Genomic DNA, 27,988 nt, shown 5'->3' with positions numbered 1-27,988 from the left:
AAACCGACGGATGGAGGTTTTAAATAAAGTGTCACACCATTTTTGTAGAAAAATTAGAATTGATTTGTATACATTTGTGTAAGAAAACATACTTTATTCCAAATTTAAAACATAGGTTTTCTAATACCTAATTGCTTTTCTTGCTTGAATTTTTTCAGTTTTGATTTTTCATATATTTACCAACTAGTTTTTCCAAACAAGTCTGTAATGATTTTGACAATCGCTTTCAATAATGTTACGAAAAGATTTATCTATTTGAGAAAAATTATCAAACTTGATGCAATTTTTATATAATCAAAAATGGGAATGGTATGGTTAATTTCAAAAAGCTGCTATAAGACAAAAACAAAATCTAAAATAGAATCAAGGAAAAAAGAATAACTTATAAACAAAGAAGTGCCCTTTAGCTTATACGAATCCAAAATTTTTGGATTTGATGGCCATCAGCATTTTAGTGCGTAAAATGGATTTGCTGGAGTACAAAGGGATATACAGTCGAGATATACAAGTATTTGCAGTGGGGAGATGAGAGTCATCCGCAGGTCTTATAGTAACAGATGGCAAGGGTTGAAATCCCTCTTCCGAAGCAGGTAAGGCTGGCGAACCTGTCCAAAAATAAACCTAAAATATAAAAAAAAAAATAGTTAATATAATATATAATAAATATTTGAATTATGCAAGAACAATTACCAAATCTTGACGTTCCAATATATTCATTTTTTCAACAATGCTCCAAAACCATCGTTTAAACTTTAGAAGTTTATCAGGACCTTCACTAGACTCGTCATTAAAGGTAGTGTATGAAATCAATGTTGATACGTTAATATCTCCGACGCCATTCAAGAGCAAACGTAAATCCTCTGCGGTTAAGCTGTTCATACTGTTTTCAGGCAGAACGTCAAAAACCCCGTCTTTTAATGCCTAAAAAAAAATATTAAAAATGTTTTTCTAGTACCATTAATAGTAACCTACCTCAAGTGCCTTTTCCTGCGATTTAATCAGTCTGTATTCCGTATAACGTCTTATATAATCGAATATGTTGCTTGATGTAACCGGTACTTCACGACCTCCCGGAATTAACTCTGTGTTGCCACAACCTTCCTCTTTCATTAAATCAATTCTAAAAAAAAATATTGTATAATATAAACTTGCATTCCGTGAAATACAATTTGTACATACACAAAACATAATTCCATTCGATTGATAGTTTCTTCACCATCTTTTGTTTGGACATTTTGAATAATTTGCCTGAAAGATTCATATAATGCTGGATCGAAAAACGCCAAATCGTGGAACTTGATTTTACGTCCAAGTATGTACTTTAACACGTGCCTTTGTAGGAACAGTGGAAGCAATTCATTTTGCAACAGACAAAGTCCAATAAGTCTAAACATATAGAGGGAAAAATTAATAAAGCTGTAAACGAAAATCTGATTAAATAGTTCGCAAAAGTCTTACCTTCCAATATTTCTAAATGCGTTAATGCGCTCAAAGGTCGCAAAGCCCTGGCGTGGTGTATAAAATCCCCGCTTACCCGGAGAGTAAAATAATGGTTCATTATCGTCATCTGCGGGTTCGACTAGCACTACTGATGCAGATTTTTTTTGTTGACTATTTTGAGAACATGATTCCGACTTTTGCTTAAAAGTTATAATTTCTATGGCTTCATTAACTTTTTGACGCAGTGTTTCATCTGAGGAAAGGACAGATAGAAGTTGGGGGGTTGGTATCTCCAAGAGCATTCCTGTTATCTTCGGTGCATGTGCTGAGTTTATCGAGTTGATCTGGTAAGTAAAACATTTGTAATTATTTCAATGGTTATTTTAACTGAACATAGGCTACCTTAGGGTATAAACGTTCTCCAAGTTGTTGCAAATGAACAGATAAATGTTCGTTTGCGCTCTCCGCCATTGAATTATCTATGTAAGTAGTAAGCATAGCAAAAGTATTGTAAAATATTTCAAATTAAAAGAAAGAGATTATTTACAAATATATTCTTTACCTGTACTGTTGGATGGGGTATACGGTCTGGCATCTACATTTAAAACCTTTCGGTCACGAGCTGTTCGCCATAGAATTTTGCTACTGGTGCCACGTCTTTGTAATGTGGGCTGGTCGCGACTAGATCCGGCGACGGTTCTGCTTCTCAGTATACTCGAAAACGGCACTCCATATTTGCTATGCGAGCTCCCCACTTGTATAGATTCCAGACTAGGCATTTTTGCGTTAGCCAGCAAAGCTTCTGCGATGGATGTATAAAAGCTGCGGGCTACACCAGATCCCTCACCGGGTTCATCTTTAAATGTTACTTTCACTCTGTTGAATGCAATAGGAGGCTGAGATCGCCTATTTTGATTGCCAAATTGGGTATTAAGCTCTTTAAAAGTTTGAACAATTAACGTTTCTCGGTTTCGTTCGAGTTTGCAGAACACTAAATCACGCTGTTGACCATTTCGCAGTTTTTCCATGTGTCGTCGAAAACGCATTTCCTTAACAGGAAAACCTCTCAGTTCTGGCAATACAGACCCATGTTCCATTCCAACATCATCCATGAATACACGTCCGAAGATATCAAGTGTTAGTTTCCAACGGCTTAACAAAAAGTTCCAAGACGGCAGTTCCGAAAAAGTATTTTTGTAAAACAAAGAACCTCGAATAGGAAACACCAACATCTGCGGAGGTGTCTTTGGTTGAAGTGTATCACATTTTGTTTTTTCCGAAGTTAAAATGGAATTGGAAGAAGAACTGTTGAGCTCAGAGTCAACCGTTTTTAAACAAGAACCTCCTGCCAGTACAATAACGCTGCAATGATCGGCTGTCGACGATGTTAATGATGCTTTGTTTGGCGCAATTATAACTTCCGGTCTTGTAGCCATTAACGCATCCGTCGTTTTTGATGTACTTGTACCACTGCCTGATTTTTCCAACTCATCTGTTTCCATTGATACCACTCTATCGAATTGGCAGCTTTGACTTCCTACTAAGAGAAAAATATGGGTTTTTGGAGACAGTTAGCAAGAAAGGATAATTTAACGTACCATCAACGTCCTTACGGGATTTTAAATCTTCGAAACACTGTTTTTTCTTTAATTGCAGGTAAATATTGGTTTCTGCAGTCTCATCAGCCTCATATGCGATATTATCATCATCTAAGATGCTATTCACCGGATTTTGTATTACTTCCACAGGCTGTTGGGATGGGACAGTTTCAAAAACAGGCCCATCCGTTTTTAAGGAATTGGAAAATCCGAGCCTTGTAGGAGGGTCATCGATACTAGCATTAGCACTTGCAACTACAAGGAGTGGTAGATTGGCAAAAAGCTCCTGTCGTTTGGAATTAGGCTGCAGCAAATGAGGTTTATCGGCAAGGGGCATTGCCATATCAAGCGGTAATTCAAAGCCGTCCGGCGCCGAGCAGCCTAAGCTGAGGGTCGACTCAGATCTAGTGAAAAAGGCATGTCTGCGTGTGCCGACATTGCTTGAAGACAGGGTACTTGTAGACGGCTGTACGTCACTAAAATCTTCTATGTTCGTTGATTCATCGTCCGTATCATAATTTTCAGGCATTGGTGACACATTGTTTATACGTCCAGAGATATTTTCCTGCTTATCATAAAATCCTGTATCATTGCGCATATAGTAAATAAACGCGTCGAGCACGTATGCAATATGTCGAAGAGCAGTTATATCCAATACTGGAAGGGCATCTCTATGTTCAGAGGTGTGCGCACGCATCAGAGACAGGCAGTATGTAAAGAAGTCTCGACGTGAGTTAGATCCTTAGAAAATAACATTTTATAAAATTTTCAAGTAAATTACAATATACAAATTTGTCTTACCCAGCACATTAACACCAATGGATGTAGAAGTGGTAGGAGCAGGTGTTTGATTATTGGTCGATGGTCCGCTAAGGTTAAGGGGGTGCAGAGGATGATTGGGGTCAGTATAGTTGGTCAAATAGGCACCAAACTTTAGCTGTGCTTCCGTTCCGTCCATCACTGTAAACATCCAGTCCCATGTTGACTTTAATCGCTTTTCGACAAATGCCTTTAAAATCAAACAGTTTTAATTCAGTTTAAAGTTAAATTACAGTTTTGTTTATATATATTATATAACTTGCCTGGACAGCAACTGCTTCCTCTCCTTGAATTTTCAATGATGTATCTATATCATTTACTATATTGTAAGATAGAATACTTATAAGTTCAGAAATCTGTCTAATTGTAATTCCAAATGCCCGTGCTAAATTGCTAGCAGTTGTAGCCATTGTATGAGACTCTGCGGATGGCGTAGTAACCGCGGTAGTAGCTGGTACTGTGGAGCGTCTTAAAGCCATCGGGTCAATGAAAACTAAATTGGAACCGGTTGGCACGCGTAGCGATGACCGAGCAGTGTCACGGCTTCTGATTGCCCATTGCATTGTCTGGGGAGCTAGATCACTACGTGCATTTGAACTAGTGTTACGACGTTCAAGTTGTTGATCGTTAAAATTAAATTCATCGGAATGATCATCAGATTCACCATCTTCTGAACCATCTTCCTCTTGTGCTGATGAGTCTCCCGATTCGTCCTCCAAAAATAGAACACCAATATCTTTAAAGAAAGTAATAAAATATTAAAGATCTATATTTTACGTGCGTAAAACTGCTATAATAAATGTAGTGATGTCGATATTTCCGTGCGTCCCATTTGAGGCCGAGATCTCAATACAAAACTCCGAGGAAGTACACAGATATAGTTATAGAGACAACGTATTCTACTCCTGTCCAGCTTCTTAGGAGAGGAAGGTTACATTATTGACAAATCTGAAATTTCTGGAATATTTTATTTATTTATTGTGCAAAGAGGAGGGCTTTATATTGAAATCTTTTGGTTTACATATTACACTTGATAGACGAAAAATCCAAAAGTACGCAATTGAAGAGGAATCCATGTCTCTTTAAGAACATCGTCAAATTTACAAGACTATGCAGCAGACGAACAATGAAACCCCAGAAGCTTTTAAGCGTGTAGGGGTTTGTCCGATAAAAAATATTTTTTATCGGTGGACCAGGGGGTACCATTAAAAAATTTTTCTACAAGTGCTTCATTACTGCAAGCACTCAAATATAAATGTAGCACAGTGGAGAATCAGACGAACAGAGATGGCAAAATTCGAGAATTTTTTTAACGCTTTGGATACAATAAATACATGCATTTAATAGAGAATTTGCCAAAACTTTAAAAAATCAAATTTTCGAATAATTTGACTTTTAGTTTAGAAGATATGAGCACTCAAAATTGAAAATTGTTTCAGTGCGCAAAAAATGTTTTAACATTTATTCAAATACTGCATCTTTCAGGTGAAACAAAATTAAACTATCAGCCATGCTCCGTTTTTCGCATTCACAAAGAAAAAAATAGATGACTTATTGATGCATTAACATAAGCTTGACACCTATATTAGGGTAACTTAACTTTGCTTTCTTTATAAATAATAATAATTTTACTTTAGCCCAACCTCAAATTAGACTCGAAAAAAATTGGCCAGGGCAACAACAATTTTCGTTTTGGTGCAAACAGCAAAAATATGTGAAAACTGGAGAACCTCAAAACGAAAACGAAACATTTTGGCTGAAAACGTAATCCGCAAAAGTAAATGAAAAATGGAGCCTGTCTGTATGTATCGTATGATTCTGTTTTTGGTATCTTTTATTAGTTAATTAATTAATTAATTCTTAGGAAAACTTTTATCGGATCCGACCATAGTGTTGTTAACCCGTGCTCTCCCGCTACCTGAAGAAGCCTACCATCCTACTTTCGAAGTGTCTCTATCTATAGGACCAACTGTATTGGATCGGTCAAATAGGCTGTCTGAACGTGTCCGCTGTTTTCGTAAGGCCTAGCTTGCGAAGCTTAATAACCCTATTAGGGATTTTGACTGGTCCGCCTTCTGCACTGATGTTATAAAAGGCACAACAATTTTTTACAATGCTCTTGGAACATTTTTCGATTCTTGTGTCCCGCTTTCTTGTCCGATTAGATCTGGAAAGCCGCCTTGGTTTACCGGAGAGTTATCCAATCTAAAAAACTTAACATCAAGACTTTATAAAAAATGATCAGGCAATCGCCGATCTTTTTGCTCAACTTTTCCAAACTACCTATTCTGAGGAAAGCTAATCCGGTCATCCGTACCCATACGATTTCAATCCCTTCTTAAAGGGTCGTTTCCTTCATAATCTTTGACTAGTTAAGCCGGTGTTTTCACCGGGTCAAGACGCGATTAAAGGCTGTGTTCTCACGTACTGCGCCGAGAGTCTGTGTGGACCATTGCATAAACTATTCACCCTGTCTATTGATTTTTCTTGCTTCCCCCCGATCTGGAAGGAATCGTTTATAATTCCTGTCCATAAAAAAGGTAGCAAGTGTGGCTCAAAAAATTATAGAAGTATAGCAAAAAAAATTCCGCTATTCCTAAAATGTTCTCTGCAAGTCACTTATATCTCCAAATCTGCAAGGGCTTATTAGGCGGCGATCAAACACCACGAACTTGTTAGATTTTACCTCTTTCACTATATGACTGCATCAACCTTGTTACACCTTGATGCCTCGAAATGCAAATTAATGGTATTGAGAAATTTACCCTGGTGGATGATGTTAGTGATATATTAGACGTCAAGCTAAAGTTTTCTGAACAAATTTCGACCATGGTAAAGAAGGCCATGGGGGTTTATAATGAGGAAAAAGGAATTTGACGACCCCTACATAACAAAGACTTTCTATACTTTGCTAGTTGGTACGATTTTAGAATTGAATTGCATATCGCCTCTTGTAAGATGCAGTCATTGCATGTCAACGTCCAAGTATTAGCAAGCTGAAACCTCGGAATATCCCACTGTGCGTCGAAACGATAGCCTGAACTGGAATTGCAGCAACACTGCTCCCGTATAGTCCCGAAGTTCGCGAAAGTTTTAATTTGCCAATTTGCCGTTTTTAATAACTGTTGCGAGTTTTAAATTTAATGAAAGTCGAGAGTTGAAATAATATTTACATGTACATTTAACATTAGATGTTAATCTAATTGGTGCGAGCTAATGCTCGAGACTGAAAATGCAAGGGCCAAATTACCGTCCTGATCGGCGCTGATGCTAAGCCGAGTGAAAGACTCGAAAAACTGAAAAAAGACTCGATCTTTTCTGAGAAGCTTTTTTTCTGAATATATACCTTCAAAAAGCTGGACAAATCGAATCGGATGCCAAACATACCATGCTTTATACTGATACCATTAAATAATTATAATCGTATGCGTAAGTCGAACATTTGGAATTGCTGATATTTGATATTGTTTTAGAAAGGGCAAAAAATATCTCTTTTTCTCCATATTATTGGATAATTTCCAGAACGAGTAAATGTGTATGTTTATATCAAATGATAGTTTTAAAAAACTTTAAGAGTAAAGCCAATCACCTGTTTCGGATCCAGCGGTTGCACCGGTTGGAACGTTTCTCTGCACCTCCTGGTTACTCTGGTTGTCATCAGAGTCTGATTCGGTCTCAGCATCATTAAAAGTAAAATCATTATCACTTTCATCATCCTGGAGACCATCCTCATTTCGTTGATTTTCTATCAAATCATCGTCCTGAGTATGAGAATTTGCTTCTCGATTAATAGCTTCTTCCGATTCTGAAGCATCGCGAATCGCTAATAATATTATTGTTGTAGATTCATTTTAAATAAGAATGAGTAATCAAAGAAGTTACTTACTTTCCATTGCGACAACGTCGTAGTTTTGCTGGATATTAAAGCTAGTACTTTGTTCGTTTGCAGCATCGTGTCCCAATACGTTCTCGGAAAGTGGCTCTACATTCGAGGGTGCTAACGGGTCTACACTAAATAGATCATCCGAGTTCTATAAAATTGTTTCATTAGTGATACGCATCTTCAAGGAAAATATGCGATATACCTACATCTAGGTTTGATGATGACATTGTAAAAGGAGCGGTAGGCCTCACAACACCAAGTCGTACTGGAGCAATTAGTGCTTCAGAAACCTCACATAGTTCTTCAATAGATATTCGGTGTAACGTCTGAAAAACTTTCACACAGCTTTGAACATATTTATTGCATGCAGTGTGTAGTTTTCTTTTTTCTGGATTTGGTTGTTTTTCTAAATTAAAAATAACGAAAACACGAGCAACGGAGCGAACGAAGCGCCTTGCAACTTCCTCGGCCTCCTTACATCTATTAGTAATACCAACGTTTTGTAGCTCGCGTACTAATGTAAGCAGCAAAGTGTCAAGATGGTCGCCTGTGCATTTCACAATTAAGCTGTGAGTAAACTTGTCCAGAAGTGTAGAACCTTGCTGGGTCTGTATAAACGTGTTGAAGCTATCCGGACTAGGGCTTTCTGCAATGTTGCTCGGAGGAATATGATAATTTATATCGTTTCTTTCAGCTCCACTCATTATCATGCAGCGTACTGCATTCCAATCAATTAGGAGTCGTTCAAGTGCTTTTCTGGCGAATTTCGGTGGTTCGAGATCATGGTCTGGCATTTCACTTTCTACGTCCAGCGAGGAAGACTTTCGATTCGATATAGCTGTGTTGTTCCCATTCGTGCTCCCCGTAGTATTTCCGACATTACGAACCCTAACATTGAAACGGTATTGTCTTTGCTCCACTATTTGTCTACCCACAGTCTGTATCAGAAATAGTAGTATAGATTCCCCTTTAGAGTTGAATTTCGTGACCAAATCGGTACAAGAAACTAGTTTGCAGAGCAAAGCAAATCTCTTTGTGAGATTGCCAGCGATAAGTGCTTTGCACTTGCATTTTTCCCAGCAATCACAATAGGCTGTCGGTGCTGTGCGCTTTAATTTACAATCATGTCCTTTGTGGCATACTCGAGCGCACTCTGTGCAGCAGCATAACGATCCAGTCAGACCACATGTTTTACATTCAAAAATGTTTTGGTTTATATGATCAGCCCCTGTCCAAGTAAATGAGCACGTATCATTGTAACATATCACATGTAATGGTGATTGATCCGCTGGAGAACCATTGGGAAATATCATAGATTCCTTAACCTGAGAATCTTGATCAGCAAGCATTAGTATAGTGTTCAAAATTATAATCCCTGCTTCATAGGCACGACATGTCACGGATAGCATAAAAGCAGTTTGACCCTGCGCATCTTTGGTACTTAGCATCTGGTAGAGGTAAGGCCGTAGTGCAGGACTGGCGCACATTTGTTGCAGAATCAAGAGTGCATGCTCACGGCGCTGTGATAGATCGAATGTGTAGTTTGGGGATCCTAATTTAATGCTTGATAAAATGGAACTCTGGGTAGAGGACGGAATTACTTTGGAAATATCTTCAATACCATCTGCGATGTTTTGCGATGAGACCCCGCTTAGATTGTTAGCAGAAGACGCCTCTGCTGGCCATGGAATATAAGCATGGTCTTCGTTTCCGCTCGTCGTTGGATGACCGGATTGCTCAGGTTGATCAGTATTAATAAGGCGTTGCATCATATCACGCAAATTAATGCGATTGTCTCTTACACCAGACGCGCTTATTCCAGCCGTCATTGTGGCGAAACTAGCGCTGTCACTGGTAGTGGACGCATTCGCTCCAAAAGAGTTACCGCTAACATATGCTGGTGCGTTTGGAATAGAACGTGTGATCGAAAGCCCAGCCGATAGTGTCTTTTTATCAGAGCTACTACTAGGAGAATCTGCATGCGAATCCTTGTTAGAGGTTGGGGCACACATAATAACACATGCATGGAATATGTTACGAGCCCCATCGCAGCGCTCTTCGACAACTGAAGCAGTATCAGTGTGATCTTCCTTTTCAAGCCGGGCTATAGCAGCGAAGCTATTCTTAATATCACAACGTAGTATATGCGGCATGAGTTTTTGTGTGTCAAAAAGCAAAGCCGTCATGCACACCTTTGATTTGAGGTTTAATCCAGAAACCATTGCCGGTAGCGGTATCGTTGCCATGGTAATTGATTTTACTGGGGGTAAATCAAACCACTGGGGATCCTTTATTGAGCCAAGACAATCCTTCGCTAATGGGTACAGGGCACCATTGCCATCTCTGAGCACAATAGTACTGTTATTTCCACTACAATCATTATTGCAAGCCATTAATATATTTGTAGGAGAAACGCCAATAAATGAAGCGCAGTCTGTAGGAAATTGGCAGTTTTGCTCCTGCTTACTGTTGTACAAGTTGTACAAGCTGTAATGTATTTTACCGAGTACCTTTTTGATTACGTGAATACCTCGCATATCAACGGCTATTGTGAGCAACTGAACGCCAGCTGTATCAGCACCGACATTAACTTTTTTTGGCTGCTTTTGCAACCAATCTGGACCACGCGTTGACATTACAGTCCGAAAAACTTGTACATCTTCGCGCCGAAGCAGACGGCATTGTTGCCAGTCGTCGTCTTTACATTCGTCTTTGGATGTTGAAGCTGCATTAGAGGCGTTGTTCAATGCTGGAAACCGAACGGCTACAAAGTCACCATCGACTTTAAGCACTTTTCCAATCGGGCCGACCTTATCTTCAACAAAAACAACGTCTTTTAACTGCCATAGCTCTTCGTCCTTTCTGCTCTCTTGATTGGTGTGGGAGTCCTCTTTTGCAGTCATTCTCTTAGTGCGTTTGTGTGATGTAACACTACCAGTATCACTGCAGGTGCTAGAAGCCGGAGATGGTGGTGGAGGCATGTCGATCCTATCGGTTGATTCCTTGCTCGATGAACTCATTTGTCCATTTTTACTATTGCTTGTGCTTTGCATGACTGTTGCCTTCAAAAGGTCCTTATCTGTAGATGCTCCTTGGATATTTTGGTTTACCCCAGTTGCTGGAGATTTATCTGGGCCCAAATGTGTGTTAATATTTATAATTTTCATACGACACACATCAGTGAAATTCCAAACCGAGTTTAAGAGTTGCCCAACTTTGGGTACACCGTTGGAACATGTAAAACCAATTGATCCAGATTGATATATAGGACATTTTTTCATTATAACCTGCGCCCCTACATTAATATCCGTTGCAATAACCTTAAACGGTTTCTTTGTTTTTGTTCGAAATTTGTCCCACAGATATCGGCGCTGATCAAATGGAAGAACGCCCCACCAATAAATGTTGTTGCTGTCCGTTCTAACCACTGTATACAATGAACAAACATAAATGTTTGTTATTGGATCCGAAATAAATTCGTTGAAAGTACAACAAGTATGGTCCAGCTTGGCTCCAAGATATCCCAGTTGTTCGTCCATCCAGGTGGCAACTCGATTTGACTCAGTCACCACGGAACACCGTATAAAATTAGCTGAAATATGCACGACCCTTTCGTTAATGTTGAGTGCCAAGGTTTTTGGATGATACATATTGTCCACCTGAAAGCAAAAAAGGCAGTTTCTTATTATGCTATCAAGCAGAATGAGGACACATAATATTTTGAACGGTGAGTAAAGGGTAGAAATTAGAGGTTTACCTTATTTTCGGGTAGGCAAAAAATATGATTATGTCAGATGACCTATAAATTCGATTTGTTCTCAACAAATCTGGTGTGCGATGTGCTCGGGTTATAGTAGCAGAGTATTTGGAGGGCAAACTCCAAGCTGAATGGAGCTGAATGGGGCTTTAAAAAGTAGTAAGATCAGCTCTTAGCCAGGGAGACTCAACTCAGCGTCTTAATTGGCGGCATGTCACATCTAATGATGTATGTAAATGCTTTTATACAAAGTAAAATAAAAGCCGTTGGAAACAAGGTGGAGAAGTTCAGTTTCTCTTATGCCAGGGAGAGAGCGTCCTTTAAGATAAGCCTAACCCTGAAACCATTTCCTCGCAACGTATTGATCAGTCACACCAAACATAAACTTGATTTGTTCAATAGTCTTCCAGGAATCTTTGAATCTGGCAAAGAGTGCAACGTTTGTACCTGATGTAGCTTCGGAACATGACTCAAATGCTGCCCGCAAATGTATTTCACTGGTGTGATGTCCGCATGGGTGGTATAAGTGTCTTTTGTCTAGTTGTTTAGTTGTCTAGAATTGGAGACAGTTGTATCAAAACAGGCTTTTTTAATTTGATAAACTACTCCCAATTTCATTCCCATTCACACATGCTTATTGGGTAGACGAGGGTGGCAATCCGATATTTTAATACTCTGCACGTGTAATTGCACATTAGTCTGAAAAGTTTAATGTTAACTATTTATTGTTTATTTATTGTTGAGCTGGCAAAAACCCTCTAGATGAACCCTCCACGAGGGTGCCGGCTTGGCAATGGACACTGTGGCTGTCCGGGGTAATGCAGTGTCTAGCTAAGGCAATGGTCCAGCGTTTTCCCGATCTAAATTCGGGGAAACTGAACCAGGGCCATGGCTAGAGGTGCCTGGCGGCATAAAACGCTAGGGGGTGGTCCCCCCGAAAGATATTAGCCAGTATATGGATCTTCGTGCCAAACATGGAGGTTGGAGAGGAGCAAACACGGGTTGGGATGGCAACCCAAACGTCGGTGGAAAGCGTGACTGCCCACCGGCGGGCTCGGGGAGGAGCAATCCTCTCTGCGTGTCGCCAGCGGTCACACCTCGGGCACGGTGGGAGCAGGCCATGTTAGTTGTAATACTACTGCCACAATAACGACGCGTTGCCGCGTGGCTGCCGCTGTTGACACAGACTCGGACCCGGAGAGCGTGCATTCCATTAGCAAGACAGAAGAAGAAAGCCTTCTCCGCTCGCAAGAACCAGGTACCAGCTCCCTACGTAGGGAAGGGCCGAGCCGTTCCAGGGATGCGATGAAGGCCTCAGTATAAGGGTATAAGGCCTATAAGAGTATAAGGCCTCAAGTTACTGAGCCGGCTCCAGGGCAAGACGGATATCTCCCATGGAAGAAATCCAAGCTGGCCTGGGCTGAGCAACGGGTACATGAGGGCCGCAAACACTACGCGCAGCTGCCCCAGATGAAGGCAACAAACGAAGGATTCGCCAACAAGGTGGAGGAGATGTTGGTCACCAAGAGTGCTGCTAAAGACACTCCGGCAAGCAAGCGGCAACGCGGGGCCAAGATGGACACCCCCCAGCCGAAGGCGAGGAAGCCGAGACAGAAGTCCATGAGCGAAGTGTCCAAAAGACATCTATCTCATTGTGGTGGACATCTGGTGCCGAAGGTATCCCAACTGGAAGCTCTGTGGGAGTGGGCGATGCTGAAGGTGGTAGACAGGGAGTTGATCCCGTCCATCCCAGAGGCGAAGCTGCTCTTCCTCATTGCTGTCCAAGGGGAGCGAGCACTGAAGCTGCTGCAGAGGCAAAATTCGGACGTGCCAGCGGCTGACTGGAAGGTTCTACATGCTGGTAACCCATTGCCCAGCGAGCATGTGATCTTTCAGATCAGCAAGGAGGCAGAGGATATTTTGTATCTCAAGTTCGGGACGATGGAGTGGGGCGTAGGTAGCGTCTACCTACGACAGCAAAAGCGCCACCCCGAGGATAATGATACGCACAACCTTCAGTCAGGCGAGGTCGAGAAAGACCTAGGTCTTGAAACCATAGTGGACGCCGCCCATGGTCTTACGCTGAGCGACTCGGAGGACGGTGACCTGACGGAGGTTGAGTTAGCCACCCATGACACTAAGGGTGCTGCAGCTCAACCTCCATAAAAGCAAGATAGCGTCGGCGGAGCTCCTCATTGTCAATATTGTCAATGAGGAATATAAAATCCTACTTAGGAGCTACAAGAAGGAAATACGTAAGGCATAAAGGAGCTCATGGAGGAACTTCTGCAAAAACATCGAGAAGCAGCCCACCATACAGAGTCAATTAAAGCTAGATGACGGACATTAGACAGAGGGCCGTCAAGAAGCCTTAACATCTCTAAAGCAGGCGCATTTCCCTGGATACACGGCTGGTCACTGATGCCAAATATCATCAGGACATGGCAACCTAGAAGCGAATAACATACACCCAGCAATCAACCTTTGGATCAAGAACCTCCTAAGTTATAAAGTTATAAAGGGGACACTCAGAGGCATACCTCAGGGTGGAGTCCTGTCGCCACTACTGTGGACTCTGGTGGTCGACGACCCCATCAAGAGATTTAAAAGGATGGCCCCCAAGATAACAGCTTATGCAGCTGACATAGGCATACTTATTACGGGTGTATGTCCATCGACCCTCACCTCTTTAATGGAAGTACACTCAGGGAGATACGTGAGTGGGTGGAAGAGGCAAGACTCAGTATCAACGAGGACTAGACTGATCTCATGCTCTTTACCCCAAAAGCACAGGTGAAATACCTAGGTACAGTACTGGACAGCAGGCTGGCATGGACACCCAATGTAGTGGAAAGGGTGAAGAAGGCCACCATTGCGCTTTATGCATCCAAGATGCTCAGCAGCACATGGGGCCTGGCACCTGCTCCAATGGACTGGATCTACATCTCGGTGGTGCGACCAACTTTGCTGTATGGTATGTGGCATGCTACTGAAAAGAATACATACCATAAGCTTATGGAAAAGACTCAGCGACAGGCTCTGCTCTGTATTACAGGGGGGCTGAGGTCAACCCCAACAAAAGCACTCGAAACTGTACTTGGAATCGACCCCCTTCACATTCACGCTCGCCTGATTGCCGGAAAGGCAGCACAGCGCCTAATCGCATCAGGAAATATGTCGCCACAAGGATACGGGCACAGTTCAATTGGCAGGGACATGACCAGATCCACTGATTACATGATTCCCAAAACTTACTTGGACATCAAAACTATCTCATCTCTGGGACCCGAAGGCTGGAAAAAGGGAAGGAACCAAGTTAAACACCTCAACATAGATGGACGGAGGAGTAGGAGCACAGACCCTGAGATAAGGCTATCGTATAAGCTACCGGACCGATGCAGCATATTTCAGGCGGCAGTTTTCGCCATCAGGAAAGCAGCCGAGGTCGCTTAACTTAATAAGCGAGCACACGATGCGGTCTACAGCCAAGCGGCAGTTAGATCCATGCAGGCGTCCGCGGTCAGTTCCAGAAGTGTCTTGGCGAGTAGGGAGGCACTAGATAGCCTAAGCACGACAAAGTCAGTGCGGATCTCTTGGGTTCCCAGCCACCAAGGCATCGAAGGAAACGAGGCGGCGGACGTACTAGCTAAGAACAACATCATAGCAGTTCATTTGATTGTTCTTCCACTTTCACCAACAGTAGAACTTTTAGCTATTGCAATTCAGGAGACCATGTCGTATCAAATTGCCCTCCATTTTCGCGTCTCTCGGTGATGCAAAGGTTTAAGTTTGCCAAGTCGGCATCCTTTTGCATTAATTGTCTGCGAAAAGGCCACGCTGTTGTAAAATGCAAAGCCAATAAACGTCGAGTGTGCAACCGCTCACATCATACATTATTGCATCGATACACAGTGTCGGCTAATAGTCTCGCGTTGCCACCACCACAAGAGAATACTTCTCCTCCATCAAATCAGGATCAACCTTCCACCAACCTCTCCTAATGATAACCATGTTTATGTGGGAATAAGTACGGCAAGATGGCCATCAACACTTGCTTCCCAGTTAAGGCCACGCAGAGAAAAAAGATCATGGTTTAATTTGCACTGAGGCCACCATACAAAAGGGCCGTATTCTAAAATCGGACGAACTACCGAGGTATAGAGATTCTTCGTTATATACAATTCCTTTAACCACCTCTTTATTAATATACCATGGTAGAAATGTTTTAAGAAAACTTTAGGGTAAAACCAGGGTAATTTAAATTACATTTAATTACATTAAATTTCGAGGGATTAAGTTTTTGAGATCGGATCGCAGACTCTGGAAACAGAGCTTAACATCATCCGAATGCATAAGCGATTTGCAGAGTTACAATTTTCTCAGCCATTTTATGAATAAAGGATTAGTGGATAAACATATATAGTTCTTTGCGTCAGACTTTGCGAGTGTAACGCCCAGAAGCATGCTTTTCTAGCCCCATATATATTTTTGATCAGCATCAATAGCCGAGTCTATAGTCTTTCCGTTCGTCTGCCTTGTTTGACGCCAAGTTTTTAGAGACTATATGAGAGAGAGCAACAACATTTTGTATCCAGACTTTTGATATATGTCACTGTTACAAGTGTATTTCCAAATTTCGCCCCTCCGCCTTCCGCCCCCGCACAGGAGGAAAATCTTTGGCATTCACAAATCGAGCAGAATATTAGAGCTAGAGCAACCAAATTTTGTATCCATACTCCTGTGAGACCTCACTAGTACAAGTGTATTACAAAATTTCGCCAACACCACCAGATCGGGTACACTCAAAGGACATCAACATAGTTTGATGGTAAGGATCATCAGGGAATGATATTGGACTTTCCCTGGACACCGTTGCTAGAGATGGATCGTTAACAACCATGAGTTCAAGAAGTCTGTTCCTAATTTTTTAAACAGCATTAATTAGGACAAGGGAAATATCCGTTAGCCCATTGATGAAATCTTTGTGGCAATTGGAAATCTGTTCTGACAGCAATCAGAACGGGCTTGTAATAATTAGCGGGGAAAGACGACCCTTTTGAGCTTGATGCCCAGTGATGGGAACATTTATGTGGGCAAAATTTTCGCACAGCCAGCAGCTAAGGAATGAATCGCCAATAATGATTCCACCGAATTCGCATTTCTTTGCACTGCACACAATGGCCATTTTTGACAGCACTTGAATCACTGTGTACGAATAATCCAAGTGCGAGCAGCAGGCAAAGCAGACTGGGTAAAAGCAATAACAAAAATATACCTTAAAAAATTATCAAAATTGAATTTGAAAGCTTAATATTGTCCAAACGGTAAGGTTAAGATACAAAGCGGTGGAATTAATAGCAGAATTTGTATACCCGATACTCAAAATGAGTATAGGGTTATATTAGATTTGTGGTGAAAATGGATGTGTGTAACGTCCAGAAGGAATCGTTAACCCCATGTCACTGTTACAAGTATATTTCAAAACTTCGCACCCACAAAGGCCGAAAATCTGTGGCATTCACAAAACAAAAATGCAGAATTGCAGCGGTCTGGCATGGTTCATCAATAGGGTCCTGATTCGTTTCAATAAGATTTGAGCCAATTTTTAGACCACTTGCTAAAACTTACTTCTGGTTGACAAATTTTCAGTTGCTACAATACCTTTGACATTTCTCCACAAGATTTCGATGAGATTAAAATCTAGTGACTGAGCAAAACATGGCAGAATGTCGATATTTTCGAATGGAACCCAGTTCCTAGCGAATTTCGCGAGTTTTTTGGCTCATTAGAATGTTGAAACATCCCTTTGAGAAGCATTTTTCAACTGGAATAAGAATGTAATGTATACTCAGAAAAAAAAAACGCTCACATACACATTTTTGTCTTATACATCTGACTATACAGTAACAGTTTAGTCTTATCAACTCATAGTGTTCTTTCACTAGATCAACTCATAGTTTTTTCAGTGTGACCCCAGTCCAGTCAGTTATGCGCTTTTGCGAACATAAATCGTGCATCCATGTACATACTCTCTGACCCAAATGAGTAGCTTTCTAGGACTTCTTGCATTAAAATAACGCGAGAACAGTCGTATTTCTCGCATCTTTAAAATTGTGAATGTTGAAAGTCAGAATATTTAAATTATATATTTAGCTATATTTCGGTTAACTAAGGGCCAGATGGGCCTATGCGTGGCCCCTCTGAGGGCCGTCCGGGTTAACCGAACCTAACCTAACCTATATTTCGGTCGGTCAACAAGTTTTGCACAGCTCGGCACGTCGAAGTTGGCACTTTTTTCTAATTATTTTTGATTTTGATCGATTTTAGTAATTTTTAGCCGGTGTTTTGCTATTCATGAAAACCTCTAGTAGCTACCAATATCAGTAATAATAATAATATCTAATTTGCATTCACTTACATCTGACTTATAAGGCTCTGAGTCGGACCAACGCCATTGGTATAAGTCTCCATTATCAGACAGTGCAATGAATTCAGAAAATAAAGCTCCGATTGTCTTAAACCGGACCGAAGTTTTATCAGGCCATGGTTGTAGTTCCTCCGATATCCATATTGGAGACAACATTGATGAAGGTTCTTTTTTTTTGGAATCTAATATAAAATGGTTTGGAGAAGTTATAAAGTACGAAATGAAAATATATCTTTTCAAAATTACCTGCATCCTTCTCCCATGTATAATCGTCTTTATTTATCCAGCGGCGCGGCCCGTAGTACTGACGATCCCGCCAACGACTGAACGCTTCGCGATCAGCATTAACAGATATTTGAGCTGAGAGTCCACTGTTTCCAGATATACCACCTGATGTCGTTGAACGGTTTGATTGATTACTTTCTGCAGCGTTTGTGTTGGAATTGCTGCGTTCACTACGTATACGGTCGAACAGTAAACTAAAAATAATATAAATGTTGTATAATGTCATATTATCGTTTTCATATAGCTGCCCGAGACTTAAGCGACCATTTTAACGACCATTAGCGACCATGCGTTGGAACCGTCCCGATCGGACCACAAAAACGATGTTTTTTTTAAACTTACTTGCGAATGCTTGAATAGTTACTGAATATTTCTTCTGAAAATAGTCCATCTGAAGGATCGATGATAACGCTGTTATTATCTGCACTAAACCCATTGTCCAACAGTGATATAAGGTCTTCAGGCACGTAATTGTCTGCACCTTCCTCCGTATCTTCAGCTTCTTCATCATCGCGCGAAAGCAAATTGTTTACAGCTAAATTTACATCTAAATTGGTGCGCTTTTAAAATAATTTATTATAATTTCTGAATTAGTTTGTAGAAATTAAACGCTTACCTGCAATTCTCTTATTATGAGATTTCTGCTCTTGCCCTGTAGAACTACTTCTGCTTGTGAAATAAGTTCCTCTGGGACATACGTAGCTGGTACAGTTACCAAAGGACGATTAGATGTGCTGCCTCCTATAATTACACCGGTACTTCGTGATCCGGATCCTTGACCACTTGAGCTTGACCGGCCTGTTGCACGCAAAAGACGTGCCCTAGAACGGGCCATGGGACGCGATGATGAAGGCGCCTTTGAAGCATTGGTTGTTCCACCGGCACCAGTTGTGGAACTTATAAAAAAAAAGCCATGTAAACATAAAATCGTACAAAAATACATAACTTCTTAACATACCATTTAGTATCAGATTTAGTCAAATCAAGCTTTTCAGAGTTGATAGAAAATGATACTCGAAATGCTTTACCATCCTCAAGAAGTACACCAATATGGGTAGGCCCAATAACGACTTCTCTTACTGGAATTTTCAATTGCTCAAATATACGATGAGTGCCATACCCAAATCGATTTACTTTTTCCGAAACTTCCCGTACTCTACAATAAAAATTTTGAAGGTTAATAAATAAACAAATACGTTACTTTAAAACAGTGTAACACCATTCGAGAATTTGTGTCGGGATCTAAGAATAGGGCAGGGCGTAACATAAACAATAATTGAAAATCGAATTGTTGATCGTTTGTTCTGAAGACTTCAGCTTGGGTCCAGCTAAATCAAAGATCGCTGCCCTTTCACAGCAAAGTTATACCAGTGCGGAGCCATTAACTTAGCGTCAGTCTAAAACAGTTGTGCCCAATTAACGGAAATAGACGCACCGGCATGGTCAATGCAGTCTGCCAATCGCGGCTCCAGTGCCATCTACTACTGGGAAGTAGAATACGGGAAGAATATGGTGGATTGCGATACACACACTGCAATACTTTAACAAAAGCCGTTTGTTTTTATGTAAACTAGTCTCTTAGTTTTAAAGTTATTTCAATATAATAGTCTTCCCTAAGAAATAGACAGATGATACGTTGGAATCGACCATATAGGACCACTATAGTACATTGCTCGCATAGGAACGATCGGTCAAACAAGTTGTGCGCAGCTCGCCACGTCGAAATTGAAACTTTTTATTTTTAATTTTAACTATTTTATATTTTTACTTTAAAAATAACATTTCTTTCTGTAATTAGTTTTAAAGCCTTGACAGGTCTTTGCCATGTCAGCGTTTTGTTGAAATATACTAACGATTATCTCTTTGAACGATTATTTCTGGAGCATGGATATCATTGGAGCAATGTTAACGATTGCATGGAGAATATCCCAATATTTTAGCTGAACAATTTAGACTTTTTTTTTTGCGTGGTCTTTTACAGCGTAAGTAACAATCATTTGTTAGAAGTAGCCGTCTATACAAAAAAAAAAATTTGATTGGCTTGCAACTAATACATAAGCGAGCCAACGTACATATATGTATTTACATTAAACAAAGCTGTACACAAATATTCTGAACATGTTGTATTAAGCTTTATAATTCACAATATAGTTTGCCGAAAATGTTACATACTTAAAAATATATGTGCGCTTAAACATGTGTACGAATGTAGATATGTATTCAGGATCGCAACATTACTTATGTAGTAATTTACATAGAAGAACTAAACGAATATATAATAGAATAACTTAAAATTATTAAATTATATCATTTCGAAAAAAGCATAGGAACAGATTTGAACTATTATATTCATACTTTTCGGTGCACATTCTGGAAAATATATATATGTATATACATACACCTACATGAAGTACATACATATCTATAGCCATACTGCCCGAGATATACATATGTATCCTCCTTATCTAAGGATATATGCAAATTGTGTATATATTTATGGTTTTTGTTAAAAGAAACAACATGCAGCTAACATATGTGTGCGTATTAGTATGTATATATTTTCACAAGTAATTTTATATTCCCATGTGCGTAGGAGCGCAGCTCCACTATTATATTTACCTTTCAATAAATTGATCATCATTGCCAGGAAGAGGTTGCAACACAAATTGCATAGAAACCATTTTAGTTTTTTAATAAATAAGAAGAATTTATATTCTTAATTTTCATTTCACGCAAAAGTCACAGTTCTTCCCAAATGAGATTGATATTGCAAGTTGTATCGATATATACAAACGATAAAAGAGGTAATCGAAGTATGGAAAAAGCTGATAAGTGTCATATTGCCAACGTGAGATTCCAATTGAAACAGTGGAATAGGGTATCTATATGATATCGGCCAGGCTCCGTTTACCACATTCACAAAATTTTCCAATTTACTTTTGAAATCCATTTCGGGGATGGTCCGGGATGGTCCGGGATGGTCCGGGATGGTCCGCATGTTACTACCCGATAGACGGTGCAAAGAAAACCAAAAACGACGACTTTTCGTGTCTGGCAGAGATCGCCAGAGACCGACTCGAAAAACAGAAGGGCCACCGCAGAAACAAGGAAGAGCCCGACCTGAGGCAGGAGAAATTCTAAAACAACTTGTTAGAAGTTTATAAAAAAGAATAATAATAAGTAACTTATTAACAATACACAATATTTTGCGATTGCAGATCGTATCGGTTCTGCTGATTGATTAAAGTCAAGCCATTGAAGAAATAAATATCGTATTAATCGCGCTGTATTTTTCCAAAGTAGCCAGGTCAGCTGTTTCTGTTTGCCAGAAACGATGAAATAATAAACTTATCTATACCAATTATATTTCATTTCCGCGAAAAGGGCAACGAAGAGTCATAAAAAATAGTACTGAAGAACTTGCTGTTCATCATTATATATTTTTTATTATTATTATATATTATAAAAGTTCATATGTAAAAAATAATTGTATAATTTGTATGTATCTTGCCCTGGGTACCTTTTGTAGGTTATTGTGTTACGTTGTTTAATACATATAGAGTTACCGTAGATCTTCTCTTCTTTAATTGTACTTTAATAAGAGAATTTTCGGTGAAAACATATAACAGCAACATGTCAACAGCCGAGTCCCACGACCTCGAAGCCGATCCTCAGGTGGAGATCGATAATCTCAGTGTTATTAAGACAAATCTCAATGCGCGGGTCAATCAAACGGTGCGTAATTTCAGAAAGGATAGCGCAGATCGGAAAAAAAAGCTTATTTTCAAACGCGCTTACAAAATTTGCAACGGTTCTGAGCAAAATCACCACCGTTTACTAATACTTCGATGTCGATCAAATTAGAGGCTTACGAATATGTTTGTCCAATAGCGTCACCGGTACAGTAGAATCCAGAGCCAGCAAATCCATCTGTATCATCAGAGCAATTGCTCAAGCTACCTGTACCGACATTTGCAGGCAAGTTTAAGGATCGACCGGTATTTCACGATGCATTTGTTCAACTAATCCATAATATCCAGAAACTGTCCGACGTCCAAAGGTTTCATTTTCTGAAGCAAGCTCGCCGCCGTTGGTCGACAACACAACCCTTTTCGAAGGCCAGACTCGACTAACATAAAATGCGCACTGCTCAAAGAATTCTCGCCACCGACGCCCCCCATCATCGAACCACACCTCCTGCCGTCCCGTCCTAGCCGAGTTCTTGAAGCAAGAATTAGCCAATTTCCAAGGGTTGGCGGGCGTGTCACACATAGCCGAGCATCCGGCCATCCGCTACGTTCCAGCTAGCATTGGACAGCGACATCGGACCACAGATGGCGCCCAACACCTTCGCTTATCTCGACGACATTATTGTTATCGGAGCGGCGTTGGAAGAACACGTCGAACATCTGCTAGAAGTGCTCCGAAGACTGCGGGAAGCAAATTGAGATTAAAACAAAAGAAATGCAGCTTCTTCCATAAAAGCATCGTATACCTGGGACATGTCATTAGTGAGCAAGGCATACACACCGATCGCGACAAGATCGTCGCCGTCCGGAAGTTGGCCTCACCAAGTTCTATAAAGGAGCTTCGACGTTGCCTAGGGATGGTATCGTGGTACCGAAGGTTTGTCCCAAACTTTGCGGCGATTGAACATCCAATGACTAGCCCTCTGAAGAAGGAGAAAAGGTGGAACTGGAGCGGCGAGCAGCAAGCCGCTTTCGAGGAGCTGAAGGAGAAACTAACCCAAGCCCCAGTCTTAGCCTACCGAGATTTCACGGAGAGGCTTGCCCTACAAACTGATGCAAGCGACTACAGTCTAGGAGCAGTCCTGCCGCAGCAGATCAACGGAGAGGAGAGGGTCATAGCCTACGCCAGTCGAAGTCTCCTGAAAGCAGAAGAAAACTATTCGGCCACGGAAAAGGAGTGCTTAGCCATCGTATGGGCCATCAGGAAGTTACGATGCTACCTGGAGGGCTACCACTTCGACAGGCCGCATCGCTCGTTGGGCAATGAAACAGCAGCAGTATCGCTTTGACGTGCTGTACCGACGCGGAAGCCAGAACATCGTAGCAGAAGTCCCTTTACGGCAATCTATCGACAGCGAAATCTAGAAGACCTGCCCACCTGCCCTTGGATTCAAAGGTTGTTCAAGCGTATCCAGTCACGACCTGGGGAGTGTAGAGCATTCCTAATCGAGAACGGACAGATCTACCGGCAACCTGGACACCGACCAATCGAGGAAGAATGCGTCGCCAGTAACCATCGTAGACGAGTAATGGAAGAATGCCACGATCATCCGACCGCCGGACACCTAGGAATACGGCAGACCGCCACTCGGGTAACATAACGATATTACTGGCCTGGACGATACGTGAAACATTGCGAGAGCTGCCAAAAATGTAAGGTGAACCAGAACAAACCCGCAGGACGAATGTATACGGGCTCGTTCCACATCCTTTGCGCAGACTTCGTGGGCCCACTACCCCGCTAACGCACGGTAGCACGAGGCTCCTCGTGTTCTTCGACTCATTCTGCAAATGGATGGAACTTGTGGCACTCCGGAAAGCTACCACCGCCCACTTGAAGAAGGCGTTCCGAGAAAGGATACTCTGCCGATTCGCGGTCCCGCGGAAGTTTGTGTGCGACAATGGCACACAATTCCCTAGTCGGTCCTTCCGGAGATTTTTGCGTGGTGGCAGGAATGGAACTCGAGCACACCGCCCCATATACCCCTCAGCAGAACCCGACGGAGAGACGGGCAAACCGGACCACAATCTATTATAGTAAACTATATGCTTAATATCGCATAGAAACAAGTGATTTAATAATATCCAAGATGGTTGGAGGAACACTGGGCAATTTTTCGAACGGGAAAACCTTACGGACCATCTTAAAATTGATGGTGGAACGTCGCCTGTGGGAATAGGCTATTAATAATTTAAAGCATTTTCCCACACAGAACATGTCCTGATAACGGTGGAAACTTTTGATAGATGTGTAATCTCTAACTAACTAGCTGAAAAAACAGAAATATCTTACGTTGTGGGAAAATCTTTCAGTGAGAACGGAAGAAATATATGCGTTCGCTTGGCCTTTCAGTTGAGCTGGGAGCATCGCTGCGAGAGAAATTATCGTTATACTTTTTAGACTCAATATTGCAGGGTGGCAAAATGTTCGATTAATATCCGAGATGGCTAGGAAATAAAATTTGGCGTTTCATCTCAAATGCTCTCTCTTCGCTTTAAAATTAGCAAAGTCTAATGTCATAATGCTATTGCACTTGAATAACAAAAACCTCGATGGTCATCGATGCAAAGAAACAATCGATAGTGACTCGATAGTTTCCCATCACTATATGAAAGATATGATTTTTCTAATTCTGCTTCTAACAATATGAAATCTCTTTCAAAGCCAGTTCAACCAGTCATGCATTTTAATTATAAACGAAAGTACGACAGATTGAAACGGTGTATTAAATTGTACATACTGGTAATACAAATATATAAATACGTATTCGTAGACCCTTAAAAATGTAATCGATTAGAATAAGAAATTTGTTCGTCAAAACGATTTTATCAATATGTTTATTGTTAGCTTAGTTTGTTTAGTGAATTATTATTATTATTATTATATTTTTAATAGTTTAGCTGTTAATAAGTTCAAAACTAAAACACAGAAAAAATCCAATATCAATTTTGTAAACAAAAAAAATTGTATATGTATATTTTACGTAGAAAATGGGTATAGGGAACCTATATAGGCCGCAGTCTCTTCAGGAGTAGTATAAGGGCAACTCTTTTAATTATTAAGAGATTTAATTTCCCTCAAAACTTGTTCCTTGGAAATGTTTTTTGGATATACCCATTTTCTACGTAAAATAAATCTTGTGTATTCAAAAGTAAATCGGAAAACTTTTGTGAATGTGAAATAAGGAGCTTGGCTGATTATCCCGTTCTGCAACGATCGCTTTTTTTAAGTCCTTCAAGGCACTTTGTCCTTCCTGCCTTTTACAGGCATAAACTTTTTCTGAAAGGATGCCCCACAGATCCTCAATTTGTTTTAAGTCTGCACACATTTCCGGCATTTCATCAACGGTATATAAAGTATCATCAAAGTAACCCATTGAGGCTCGGGAAACATGAACATGAATAAGTTGCCCGTGGATGAAACGGATCTCTCCAATATTTATGATGGTCATCCAAAAATTACATTTTCTAATTCGAGGTCCCAGAACTTGTGTATTTAAAAAATGCAATGCCATGCTACACTGCCAATGAAACAATTCAGCTTCTGCAAATAACTCACTTATGGAAATCGTTTGTTTTTTTTTTTAAGTTATTGGATGTTTCCATACCGTACTAAAAGATGGCGCACCTTATACATGTCGGAATTCTTTATTTTTCTTTATTTTGCTTTCCAAAATTGACTAAATTGTTCATCTTTTTTTTTAAGGAAAACTCGTGCCTTACTGATGAAATTTGCCATCTACAGTCTGAATTAGCTGCTACTCGATATCAAAGGATTTACCTAATTAAGCGACTAATGTTTTACGAAGGTTTAGAAAAGGCCAATATAGAACCCAACTGCGTGTCAAATGGAAAGCTCGAATCCAATGATAATTTTTTAAGAGCTTTGAACAAAAATAAACAAAGTGTTTCATATCCAAGGGAAATAAACAAGGATACTCAAAATGGATCTACGGCACAACTAAAAAAGTCTTTTCCAATTCATTTAAATAATTTGTTGCTACATTCATTAGGCGATATATCAGCGAATTTAAATTTCCATAATGAGGGTTGGATATATCCAGTTGGTTATGTGGCAACACGAATATATGCCCATCCAAAGGATCCATACAAAAAGTGTGTATACACTTGTAAAATCTTAAACAACGCTGGAGTTCCTCAGTTTCAAATAATCCCTGATAATGATTTGGATGGTGTGTATTTTGGAGAAACCCCTAATATGTGTCATGCTGAACTTTTGAATACCATTCAGCGGTATGCTAATAAAAGAGTAAAAATACCATTTGATGTGCAGGGAGAATCTTTTTTTGGCTTATCGAATCCAAAAGTTCAATCACTTTTAAGACTAGACCCGGGATTTCATCGCTGCCTTAATTTTAAAGGGTATAATAATATACAGAATCCAACATCATTAAATAATGCAAGCTTATCATTTGAGACACTTCAAACATTTTTAACTTGAAAGCAATTATAACTTAAATCAAATGAATAAAATTGTATTTTCAAACAAAACAACAATCTATATTTTATGTGAATCGTTCAGTGGGATTTTAAGCCCGATGTTTTGATTACACTATGCAACACCATATTTAAGATTAAAAAAACCTCATAACAAAAACAAAATAACATAATTCAATAAAAAATTTCTTTCAGCGCATAAATTAATTACGACAACCAATCTAGATTCAGACAAAATAGAAGTTGTACAGCCGCCAAAATAAAAATTGTGGAGGATATCCGTTAAAGAATGCACGACGGAAATGTAACATTCCTAAATTTTCTTGAATACACTAAAGCTTTTGGCTCATTTGATTATAGTATTATCATTGCAAAGCTTCATAAATCCTATAGTTTCTCTGTCGCAGCAGTATGTCGTCTTTTGTTTATGTTAAGTGTGTTGTCCCACAGGGATCAGTACTTGGTCGGTTATTGTTCTTCAGTTATGTAAATGACCTCCCAATAGTATTGTCCGACTGTGATGTGCAGTCGATGACGTCCAATTATATGTTAGTCGATCGTTTAGTGGTATAGATACATAAGTGTATCTATTTTAGCAATATAGAACTTGAAGATTAGTGTGCCGAAATCCAACTAAGCCAAATTTTTGAACAAAAGCAAAAAAAGTGTGTTCCAAGCGGAGGTTGAAGCCATCAAGCAGGCCATTTCGTCTTCTCGGACAGCCAAGTAGCTATTAGAGCTCTAGGCTCAATATCGTCGAACTCGATGACTGCCGCAGGTCTCTGCACGAGATCGCAGAGCAGTTAGATCTCTTCCTTTTATGGGTCCCCGGCCACAGGGACATCGAGGGGAACGACGCCGCCGACGAGCTAGCCATCCTGCCTGGCTACTACGACTCCTCTCCTATCGGAGAGGGAGCAAGTAGCGATGCCCTTGGCTACGTGCAGGCTCCTAACGCACGAATTGTTCGAGCGAAATGCCAATAGGAGGTGGTAGCAAACAGTTTCCTGCAAAGTCTCAAGATTGATATGGCCATATCGATCGAAGAAGCGCTCAGCAGAGCTGTATAGACTCAGCAGAGCACAGTGCTCTGCAGTTACTCGAGCCATTACGGGACACTGGCAGATCGGCATTCACGCCTCTAGACTGTCAATCCCTCATAACGACTTTTGAAGGAGTTGTCGCGACGAGGAGGAGTAATCGGTCCCCCACTTCTTCTGCCACTGCCCAGCCCTTGGAAATCGTCGTCTTCGGCTTCTCGGGGCCGCTTTCCTCACGGACATTTCGGACCTGTCCGAAATCGAACCAGGGACCTTGTCCAAATACATCGAAGCCTACGGATGGGACTGCCCTTAACCTGCAGTAGTCTGCTCTCACGGTTCAGGCAACGAGAAGGGGCACATGCCCATGCGGCAACACAACGGACCTTTTACAGGTCCAAGTGAGCTCGGTGGGGGGAGGCTCACATCCCCCCCTCCCAGCTACCACCTTAAACCTAACCTACTGAATGAAGATGAAGTAATGTAATGCACCGCGACTCACGTACCGACTCGTTTATTATATTTCCCCCTA

At 40.7% G+C, this 27,988-nt stretch overlaps 2 protein-coding genes across 4 annotated transcripts; one reads left to right on the top strand and one right to left on the bottom strand.

Annotated features, from left to right (window-relative positions):
- Positions 1–69: 69 nt before the first annotated feature.
- hyd (E3 ubiquitin-protein ligase hyd) lies at positions 70–21,005 on the bottom strand. Of its 3 annotated transcripts, none has more exons than XM_033377008.1 (19): positions 20,829–21,005; positions 19,168–19,365; positions 18,826–19,105; positions 18,552–18,769; positions 18,171–18,403; positions 17,916–18,106; positions 7,947–11,399; positions 7,744–7,888; positions 7,447–7,680; positions 4,121–4,593; positions 3,840–4,047; positions 3,039–3,779; positions 2,003–2,980; positions 1,843–1,919; positions 1,459–1,784; positions 1,180–1,386; positions 973–1,120; positions 691–921; positions 70–621 (listed from the first exon to the last, which is right to left on the bottom strand). In XM_033377008.1, the coding sequence occupies exons 1-19, from the start codon at positions 20,888–20,890 to the stop codon at positions 409–411; spliced, it is 8,616 nt and encodes a 2,871-aa protein (XP_033232899.1). In that variant the 5' UTR covers positions 20,891–21,005; the 3' UTR covers positions 70–408. The 3 variants fall into 3 exon arrangements, with proteins under 3 accessions (XP_033232899.1, XP_033232900.1, XP_033232902.1); XM_033377009.1 differs by having other exon boundaries at positions 2,003–2,977; XM_033377011.1 differs by lacking the exon at positions 7,447–7,680.
- A 3,545-nt stretch (positions 21,006–24,550) lies between these two features.
- On the top strand, positions 24,551–26,473 carry LOC4802124 (transforming growth factor beta regulator 1). Its single transcript, XM_001359068.4, has 2 exons — positions 24,551–24,701; positions 25,665–26,473. Exons 1-2 carry the CDS (start codon positions 24,606–24,608, stop codon positions 26,418–26,420), a joined length of 852 nt encoding a protein of 283 aa, XP_001359105.3. The 5' UTR covers positions 24,551–24,605; the 3' UTR covers positions 26,421–26,473.
- The last annotated feature ends 1,515 nt before the right edge of the window (positions 26,474–27,988 follow it).

This window comes from Drosophila pseudoobscura, chromosome 2 (genome assembly GCF_009870125.1).
Source record: "Drosophila pseudoobscura strain MV-25-SWS-2005 chromosome 2, UCI_Dpse_MV25, whole genome shotgun sequence".
NCBI lineage: Eukaryota > Metazoa > Arthropoda > Insecta > Diptera > Drosophilidae > Drosophila > Drosophila pseudoobscura.
The sequence above is the reverse complement of the archived record's forward strand: the minus strand, read 5'-3'. Positions and strand labels throughout refer to the sequence as shown.